The sequence below is a fragment of the Aulonocara sp. 'chitande type north' Nkhata Bay genome, linkage group LG11 (genome assembly GCF_057382095.1).
Source record: "Aulonocara sp. 'chitande type north' Nkhata Bay isolate Kocher_YH1m ecotype deep benthic linkage group LG11, A_spYH_male_GT1.1, whole genome shotgun sequence".
Taxonomy (NCBI): Eukaryota; Metazoa; Chordata; class Actinopteri; order Cichliformes; family Cichlidae; genus Aulonocara; species Aulonocara sp. 'chitande type north' Nkhata Bay.
Genome location: NC_141354.1, coordinates 26,151,163 through 26,161,574, shown reverse-complemented (window position 1 = coordinate 26,161,574; position 10,412 = coordinate 26,151,163). Strand labels below are relative to the sequence as shown.

Sequence of the window (10,412 nt, the reverse complement as noted above, 5' to 3'; positions counted from 1 at the left end):
ATATATATATATATATATATATATATTTTTAAATGACATCAGAAACAGCAGTATGCGACATTACGTGATGGCAGAGCTTTAGTTCATCCTTTGTCATTTTTTTTTTTTTTTTTTTTTTTTTTTTTTAATAAATAGGACAGGGGGAATGAATGAGAGAGAGAGGGGGAGAGAAAGAAAGAAAACCAAAGGGGAGAAGAGACGGTGAGAAGGGGGGGGAAGAGAGACAAAAAAAAAAAAAAAAAAAAAAAAAAAAAACTCCTGGGTCACCTGTATGGAGAAAAAAACAAACAAACAAACAAACAAACAAACAAACAAACAAACAAACAAACAGAGGAGACAGCAAACAACAAAGAGCAACATAATAATAGAGAAAACAAAGCACCATCACAATAAACTAGCTAGTCATAGATATCAGTATTTACTAAGTAATAAACGATATTGTGCAGCACGCAAGATAGACAGCGCACAGTGTGCTTTGAGGCAGCAGCCAAATGATCTTGCCAAAAATAAATTACTTATTTTTGATGATCCCTAACAAACCATCACAAGATTGGTTCAGATCTCTGGATTCATATATTTCCAACTTTGTCTTTTATAATTAAAAAAACATCTAATTACAGAACTTTACAGACTGGCAGTTTAAGCCAGAAAAGTCATGATGACAGTTCATTTACTGCAGCAGCATTTCTTTACTATTTAGAAGAAGTGAGGTTTAGTGTTGAAAACGCACTTTTTACTTATATGCTGATTTATAATGGATTGAATATATAGTTAAACTTCTTTACACTGACAGCAAGGGGAATTTCACAGGTCCAGCTCACTCAAGATCAAAGTGGGCTGTATGTGGCCCAGAATATAAAATGAGTTTGACATCACTGAATTAAAGCATAAGCATGTAATAGTTATGCCATATAGTGCACTATAGCTGAAATACTTTTTTTTTTTAACTTATGCATAAAAATGAGTATTTTCTGCATATGTAAGAGATCTGAATACTTCCTGTACTGCCAATCTTGCTTCTCATCACATATTCTTCTTTCTGGCTGAGTGCATACACTAAGTGATGACCTATTTAGTGCAGTTTTATTTGACGGACTCTTGCATATCTTATTCGAATCAAACAATCTTATATATTATGCAGTAACAGTTCACCTCCTTCTGCCTCCTTACCTGCATCATCACTCCAGGACAGAACAGCACGTCCCTTTATTTTGTTGCTTCATTTCATTGTTATTCCAGTGTTCTTGCCACACTTTGTTAAAATCAGTTTAGAAACAGTTTTTATTGTGCATGTGTTGCTTTTATCCACAACCACCACACTCAAGTGACGATTTGGTGTGAGCGGTCAATTTATCAATTTATCAATTTTTTACAATATTTAAAAGGTTGGTTCTATCCAGATGCTGTATTTGTGCTTTATGTTGGTTGATTTGTATATTTAAGACATCAAAAATAACCAAGGATTTTTCCCAGTTTAGGTTTTGTATGGTTTTTCTGTTGAGCAATAAAGCTGTTTTTGAGTTCACGTTTTGTCTCCGGAGTCTGCACTGTGGGTCCTCCAGACCTGCACACAGCCAACACCTGACAATAGTAACTGATTTTTCAAATTACCGGTACATTTTATTGGTCTTTAAAACAAACCATTTATTTTCTACATTTTATGTTCAGTTTTAATTTAATTCATTATATGGTGTTGCCTTCCTGCAAATTCAGTCTCTGGCATAAACCTGATATTGTCTTATCATTTAAACTCTTGTCATCTGTTTTAAGTCAAAACATTTAAATTTAACGATTCTCATGAATCTAGAATATCACTCCTATAACAGTCATATAATTATATTTTATGCATTCAGAACTATTTACTTTTACAGTCTATTTACATACAAGTCATCCACCAGGATTTTAAAGTCTAACCATACAGGCCAGCAATGTCTATATTCATGTCTAAAATCTACAAGTACATTTTTGCTTTTATATCTCCTCTTGAGGACTTGTTTGATCTTTGAGTTCAGCTGCCCCCAAACTGTCAGTGGGAGCAGGCAGAGGTCCTGAAGATTTGTCACTAAAAAGAACAAAAAGTGATTTGTTTTACTTCCTCAGCTCATACACAACTGAACATTTTAATTTTTTAGAATATTTTTATGAGTCTCACCTATCTCCATCTTTCTCTGTCTGTCAAGGAAGGTAGAGGAGAACATCAGTGCATTTAGTATGAATAATCTTATGACTTTATTCAAACAGTTTCCATTGCACAGCAAGCTTTTTCTTTCTTTTTCTTTTTTTTACCTTAGCCTTCTGCGATGTGCTGCTAGCATTCTTCCTGGGGACCCCCAGATTCTCAAAAGAATGGCTCCGCACTCTGATGGCTCTCTGGTACAGGAGACAGAGGTAAGAACGCTTAGTTAAAATTGTAAATTCAAACATGCAAGTATTTCAGAGAAATACAAACATTCACCTTAAAGTTTTCAATAAATCCCCCACTTCCTTCAGATGGCCCCCGCAGGCCCTCTGAAGTGGGGACAGCAATCAGTGATTGATCCCCCATCATGCACTGGGAACGGGTGAAGAGTTCAGCCTGCAAGTTCTCCAGGAGTGATGAACGAGTGCGGAGCTTTGTATGAGTGAAGGAGGGGAAAATGCAAAGGGCAGAGGTCAAAGTCAGAAGAATAAAAAACACAGATATTCAATAATGAAGTGCATTAGGGAAAAGTGTTCCTCCATCTACCTCCAGTCTGCTGAACTGCTCAGCCTTATAGCAGGATATCTCAGCGTTAATGAGTTTAGCCAGCAGAAACTCTCTGAACTTTGAATGCTAAAGGAAGGACAAAGGAAGACAAACCTTGTGAGATATTTCACACACTGATTATACTGGTAAATACTGAGCTCCCTTAAATAAAGGACTGACACAGAGAGCAGGTGGAGCAGAAGCAACCTTTCACTAATTAAATCAAGGTGTGTTCGCATTCAAGCAGTCTGAATGGTCAATGACGTCCAAAGGAGCAAAGCAAGGCAAGACAAAGGTTAGACTGACATGTTAAGCTGTGTCTTTTTAGAGCACATATTTAGACCTGTAAGGAAGGTGCAGGAGTTACTAGTAACACAAGCTCTGTTTTAGTGTCTCAATAAGCCATGACAGTGTGGCAATGAACCACAAAATACCAGAATTCTGAAACCACTTTCAGCCATCATATTACTATTTACACCTGTGCTCACTGTGACGAGTCGAACTGACATGTCTCCACTGAAGAAGGTTTGTCCACTAGAGCCCTAGTCTGGACAGCAAGTATACACTTTAGGGCCACTTTGCCACTGCCAGGTTGGACCTCCATGTTTTGAACTAGTGGTTATTTGAGTTACTGCTGCCTTCCTATCAGCTCAATCAGCCTGAATTGTTGACACAAGGATGAACTCTTCTTACCTTTTTCATGCGTCACAAATTGTTGTAGATCTTTTGGCCACTTACTCTCAACTTACGTAGCATGACTCCTATTTCTAAATATCTTGTGAGACCTCAAATTATTATGTAAATCTTTTCATAGCATGCAATGGGCCCCTCAGTACCAAGCAAGTAGGAAAAAAATTAGGAAGATTTCATTTCTGTAGCAAGCTCTGCCATCCAGAGATGAAGCAACAAAAGCTATTAAACATTTGACGTCCACTGACATTTCTGGGAGAAAATCGCAGTGGACATCAAATGAATATTACTGACAAAGCAAATAAAGTACAATATACCTAAAAAAAATATGAATTGGCTGTAGCTGTTGCATTAAAGAATAAATAAACACATAAACAAAGTATACTGAGACAGATGAAGCTCTGTTTTTTCTTACATCTGTAAAGACAGGGGGATCTGGAAGCACTGGACCAAAGGGAGGAACATCTTCTCTTGCCGTGACAGACACCTGCAGAAGACAAAAATGGCAGAGATTAGCAGAGATTGTTGCATGATGTCAGTTTATCACAGATATATTTGAATCAACAGCTAGTCTCATCAGCTGGTTTTCAAACTGCCAGGGCATTCGCCCCTGACTGCCACCCAGCAGTCATTAAACCTGTACTCTACAGTGCCTCCTGCAGGTGGTCAGCCAGCCCGTGTTGCCTGTTCAGGCTGTGTCTGAGTGTCAGAGTGGGCCCCGTGGGATAAAGCCTGGTCATCAGGCTAGCTCCTTTGAGCTTCCTCCCAAGGTACATAGTATTCTGGTACCTGATGATTTTTTCTTCATCGGGGTTGTGTAAAATGCTCTTTGTCTGGTTCCCCAACAAGAAGAAATTTCCCTAGAAAGACCCAGTCAGGTTCAAAAGTTCCTAACAAATATAGCCCAGTCGTTCAGTCGTTCAGGACGGATTGAAAGCAGCGCTGCCGTTCTTCCGCACTGAGGTGGTCCAGGCATCTAATTTGGATACCTCCCTTCAGTGTACCTCTGGATGAGAGGGAGGTCTGGAATTCTCTGGTTAGGGTGGATGGATGAATGGATATTTGTATCTATATGCCAGCATATAAGTAACAACAATGGCTTTGCAAAAATGTCAGTGTTAATGCTGTAAGACACCAGCACTACCACACAACCACTACATCACCGGGCCACCCAGCTGCTATATTCCTTTACAAATATGGTGAATTTATTCAATTTGCATTGATGGGGATGTATTTTGCCCACTTACTTGATATGCTGCTCCACCTGTTTCCTCTTGCCTCTGAATCCTCCGGACGACAATAAAACAGTGAAGGAAGTGAGACTTGATAACATCAGACAGAAAGGGGGTTTGGCCCTCCTGGCAGACCAAAGCTACGATGTCATTACCGATGTGCCTTTTTCTTTGTAGCTGTGCAGGGTGATGAGAAAAATGTTGGTTAGTGTCTAAAAATAAGTTGATTCGTCCCTCCCCACATAAACTTAACTACACATAATATCCTCAGAGAGACTCTCCTGTGAATCATCAGCACAAACAGACTGAGGATGATGTGATTAATGACCTGCTGTGGGTCACCCTCTGTGTAAGGCAGTTTAGTTGCGACGTGAAACATGATTTCTCTCCCATGAAAGGAAGTGTAGACTGCTTCACTTCCTGTCTGACCATGACACACATCCAGTCCTCCTCTAAAGCTGAGAAAAAGAGCGAGGAGAGAAGAAACCATGTGATTTTCCACATTTCTTGTGTCACTTCTTCACATTGTCAGCATACTTTACCCCGTGAATCCTTGCAGCTGAACCGTCTCTCCCAGAATAGACAGGAACTCTTTAAACTCCTCACTTTCCTCATTGTTACCCAGTATGTCTTCCTCAGTGAGCTACAGAGAAATGGATTTCTCTGAGAGGGATTGGTTATGATATGCTGCCATATTTTAGCCATTTTTTATAAAAATGCATGGCATTTTGAAGTAAAGCATCAGTTCTTACCTGCCTGTCCTTTTGGCACAAAACACCAAACTTGAAATTAGGAGAAACTCTGTGTTCATCAAATGTGGTTATAAGTTCTGGAGCCTGAGAGAGGAAGAAGAGAGAGTTGAAGAGCGAAGAGCTTCATAGAAAACATGCTGACATGTCACAGTAGGAAAGGCACAGGGAGAAAAACCACATCAGGTTCTTTGTATTACCTTTCTGCTCACTGTCACACTGTTTGGGACACCCGTTTGTGTTTAACTGAGCCATTCTTATTGTTTTTGGTGACACCTGTGGCATTCCTCCTGTGACGTATGTGAAATATGTGTCAATTTTTCAAGTCATTTCAGAGCATATTACCTTCAGGTAGCAGACCACGTCAAACTTTGAGGCAGTCACTCGGTCACAAAGCATCTAGAAAGAATGTGAGGAATAATTATAAGTGCTTGTCACGTATTCGGTGCTTGAAAGTGAGAACATTTATTCATGTACTGAGGTTTGATTTTGGGGTATCTTGAGCATTTCTTTTGGTTTATTTCTCCGTTTTCTGCTGCCTCTCAGAGTGAAACAATACTTTTTACTATGCTGCATTTTTTTTTTACATATATATTACTCTTTTAGAAAAACTGCAAGATTAAAAAGTGCTACAGTCACCATCTGCAGTACTGCAAAAAGTGCTGTCTGCTCAGTAGCTCGTAGAACCACACTAGCAGCAGCAACTTGATGTGATTTGAAGATTTGAAGTTTCTGTATGACTTTATCAGACTCTCACTTCATTGCTTCAGTTCTTGGATGCTTGGAGACATTCCTTTACGCACAGCTCTCTTTAACTCCCACCACAGCATTCCATAGTTTAAAATCTAGACTTTGGACTGGGCCACTGAAACACCTTTATTCTTTTTTTTATGTCGCAGGTTTGCTGCTGAGTTTGAAATGATTGTCTTGTTGCATGGCCCTGCAGTAGCTTTAACTGGCCAACCAGACAGATGGCCGCCTGTTTGATTCTCCTTTACATACAGAGGGGTTCATTGTCAACTTAATCACTGCATGAAGCTGCAAAACAAGCAAAACTATTGCCCCACCGCCACTGTGCTTAACAGTGTGCATGAGGTGTTTTAGGTAATATGTTGTGTTTGGATTTTGCCAAACACTGGACTGTGCACTGTGATCAAATACCTTCATTTTAGTCTCATCGGTCCAGAAGATATTGTTCCACAAATCTTGTGATTTACACAGCCGTAGCTTTGCAAACCTAAGTCATGCTGTCATGTTCATTTTAGAGAGAAGAGGCTTTCTCCTGGCAATGCTTCAAATGAACCATACTTGTTCAGTCATTATCTAATTGTGCTGTCATGAACTTTAACAGTTGATGTGCTAGCTGAGGGCTGCAGAGTTTGAGATATAACTCTTGGGTTTTTTTTCTACGAGCATTGTACAATCTGACCTTGGGGTGAATTTGCTGGCATGTCCATTACTGGAACAGTGTGTCATTGTGTTAACACACACACCTAAAAACTGCCAGAAGTTATGGTTTTATGGAGGAAGTCAGACTTGCGGATGATTGTTTTAGCATCTTACTGTCTTAATTCCTATGGAAGCATTAAGGGTGTGCTTAATTTTTCACAGAACAACATAGAGTCCAGTAAACACTTTATTTTTCAGTGTAGAATGTAAGGCAATAAACAGTCTATAAAGTAGTTAGCCTTAGCCGCTCATCGTTTAGCTATTATGATGTCAGTGCATCCATAAAAATAATAAAACACATATGTAAGCTTTTAAGTACTTTAAATACACAGAATGTGCACAATTAATGCTTTTACTTGAAATAATAGTTTATCATTTGTGGTTACTATTTTGCCAAATAGAAATATAGGTATGATACAGTAAGAAGTTTGATACCTTTGCTAATTCAACTGCAGATGGCAGGGTGGGGAAAAGAGACACAGAGAAGACTCCATGCAGAGAACACTCCTTCATCCTGTGAGACATAAAGCACAATCATTATGCCTCCTTTTCTGTGATGCAGTTTCTTGTAATAATTGATCAACCACGCTCTACATTAAACATATAAACTATAACAAAGAAACCTTAAAGATTCCTTTCAGAGATACTTTAAGATCTTTTGTGATGCACAGCATGCACACGGGAAGTTTTAAATGACCTTGTTATGCTTGTAAAAGTTGCATATTAAACCAGGATTGACTTCTAAAATGAAATTCTGCTTGTCCCATGACACCTTCACATCAGATTTAAGTCAGATAAACATTCCTCTTTCAGCATATGAATCTGAAAGTTTACACAATAACCCTAGGAGAAAGACATTTTGGAGCTGAGGGGGCATTTAAGGAGAAGCACAATTTTCTGTTAAACATTTTTGGCTGCATTGTAGCTTAGAATAAAAAATGTCTCACAGTAAGCCAAAATAGCCAAAGATCACCTTAGAATCACCCTGAGCCTATTCTCCTCTTCCTCCAAACACACAGAGAGAACCAGCGAGCCCAAAGTTGGATCCACTGCTGTGAAAGAGTGATGGTACTGCGTGGCAAAAGGGTTAAAACATTAATATCAATGCAGAAAGAATATTCCTATAGATTTTACAGTTAAAGTCTACTTACTCGTGAGCGGAAGAACTCGTGATAGATTTTGGCCTCACCGTCTCTCTCCATGATGTCATAGCTCTCTGGGTCAACGGCATAATGGGAAGAGGTGGGACTCACATCTACCAGTCTGTCCAGAGGGGGGTCTATCCAATAGCCTCCCAGTTTCGAAGGAAGGATAAGCGGCAGCTCTCTCCCAGTTGTAGAAAGTGGAGACTGACAGACACAAAAAAGAAGAATCTGATTGGGCTGATGTTTGTTTGGGGAAACACCTGTTATCATCAGTACAGAGCCTGTGTCACTTTTTTATTATTACTATCAAGTAGAGAAACCTTGAGAGGAAGGGGGAATTCACATCGTTGCTCATCGATCCTGCTGCCCTGATGGACAAGAGCTTTAGTGATTACAAACATCTGCTGCTCAGGCATTGATGGATGCACACACTGCACAAAATGATGGACACTGTAACTCACCTGCAGCTTCTCAATGATTTCAAACAGCTCTGATTCCTAATATATATATAAAAAAGTGAAATTCAAGTTGAGAGAAAGGAAAGCAGAAGCACGGGTGAGGAAGAGGAACATGACTCATATTTCAGTCTTTCTCTAAACGGACTTCTAGAAATGTAGAACATGGATATTCATCCCTTAGAGTGAATTAAAATTAAAGCGAGAAAGTGCACCTTCTGGTTGCTGCTGGAAGAACGGAAAGGCTTGCGCTCACTGGTAGGAGAATCCAGGGTGTCCAGACTTTTGTCCTGCACGAATTCAGGTCTGCAGCAACAGGTTGGTTTACACAGCAAGACAGCACAGTTAGTAACTCCTTACATTATACAGGAAAGGTTAACATGTTAACTCGAAAAAGCTGCAGTAGAGAGGAAAATAAAGCCTCACCCCGTCTCATCCCCACATGTGAATCTATCCACACTGTAAACAAGGAAGTAAGAGCTTTTCAGAAACTTCTGCATAAACAGACAAGATGACTTAAATCTAAAAAAAGTGCCGTTTGTTCAGGTTGTGCCGCTGCTCCAAGGACAATGCCAGTCCTAATTTAAGACTAACAGTGTCTTTACTTACCTGCCATATGCCCCAAAAGTGAAACTTCTCTTTCTAGAGTAGGACATATCATTCCTCTTTTCTCTCTCCATGCCTTTGGTGTCACTGTGAATGTTTGTACATGCCAGTTTGGTGCTGAGTCAATCAGGGCTGGCTAAGGTTGAATTAATTCACTTTATCATTCTGTCACTCCTCTTCCTCCTCCTCTGCCCCCTGCCATTCACTCATTTAAGCTTCCCTTTCCTGCCTCTGTCCTGCTGTCAGCCAGACAGGCAGCATTAACCCGCTCGTGGTCACAGGTGCAGCCGCCGCCGCTAACTGTAAGATGGACACGGTCAGGTGCTCCACGCTGCTTCGCGCTATCGATCCCGAGTGACGCTTGTGGTAGTTTCACAGACCGGCTGAGCTTAAAGATAGGCGTGTAAATAAATAAAGAAATGAGTGAGACATTTTCTCCCGGACCTGCTACCCTTTGAGTCAGTGAGAATCATCAATTATTGACAGGTCACACAGTGAGGGTGAGGAGATAGACAGCAGGGGAGGGTGAAGGAGGGAGTGACAGAGAGAGAGGGATGGAAAAGGAAGTAAGAAAGCGAGAAAAACAGAAAGGCAGGAATACATGCAATGCAAAGCACTCACCTGTTGGTTCTAATGCATTAATGGTTGCTGTCTGTCTCTGTGTTTGTCATAATGTGTGTGTAACTCTGATGCCTTATTGTAAAATACGCCCAGTAAGAATAAATTGTACCAGAAATGTTCCTCCATTAGTTTTATGTGATTCGTCATATTTTATTCATTAAAATGATTTATTTAGTATGGTTTTATTGCACTAATTATTATTTTAGTTCATGGTTCTCAACGTTGGAGCTTGTAATATTATTACTGAACTGGGAAAGAAGAAAAGAAACCTCTGGTACAACAATTTGGATTCAAAATTGTAAACTTTATTCTGAGTATTGCTTTTTCATGAGCAGATGGACTAACTTTCTAAATTTCAATCACCAGCTCAAATAAAGCTATGACATTTAAGTGAAATATCTCTTTGAGGGAACTGCAATGGCAAACATTAAAGAATAATTTAAAAAGGAAAACAGGTGGCTTCCTTTCACACACAAACTTTGCAATGTATACAAGAATGCTCTGTTTAAAATGTCAATTTTATATATTTAAACAGCTAAACAGATAGGTTTAGCTATCAAGTAATCATGGTTGAGTGAAAAGCATAGAGTACTCAAGTATAAGGGATATGACTGACAGAAAAAGATGCACCTCCACTGAACTGGACACTTCTGAAGCTGTGGTGGAAGTCACTGAGCAAACTGTTATCAATCATGACCACCTTCTGCACCACTTCCTGGACAGGCAGCAAATCACCTCCT

At 39.7% G+C, this 10,412-nt stretch overlaps 1 protein-coding gene across 2 annotated transcripts; it reads right to left on the bottom strand.

Moving 5' to 3' along the window:
• Positions 1-95: 95 nt before the first annotated feature.
• Positions 96-9,578, bottom strand: rap1gapl (RAP1 GTPase activating protein-like). 2 transcript variants are annotated; one of them, XM_086309979.1, is made up of 19 exons: positions 9,055-9,576; positions 8,872-8,904; positions 8,661-8,751; positions 8,452-8,487; positions 8,311-8,358; positions 7,997-8,194; positions 7,819-7,916; positions 7,281-7,359; positions 5,742-5,795; positions 5,400-5,483; positions 5,190-5,290; positions 4,976-5,105; positions 4,663-4,824; positions 3,831-3,902; positions 2,726-2,812; positions 2,456-2,611; positions 2,287-2,370; positions 2,153-2,172; positions 96-2,062 (listed from the first exon to the last, which is right to left on the bottom strand). In XM_086309979.1, exons 1-19 carry the CDS (start codon positions 9,123-9,125, stop codon positions 1,972-1,974), a joined length of 1,695 nt encoding a protein of 564 aa, XP_086166105.1. In that variant the 5' UTR covers positions 9,126-9,576; the 3' UTR covers positions 96-1,971. The 2 variants fall into 2 exon arrangements, with proteins under 2 accessions (XP_086166105.1, XP_086166104.1); XM_086309978.1 differs by having other exon boundaries at positions 8,311-8,487; positions 9,055-9,578.
• Positions 9,579-10,412: the final 834 nt, after the last annotated feature.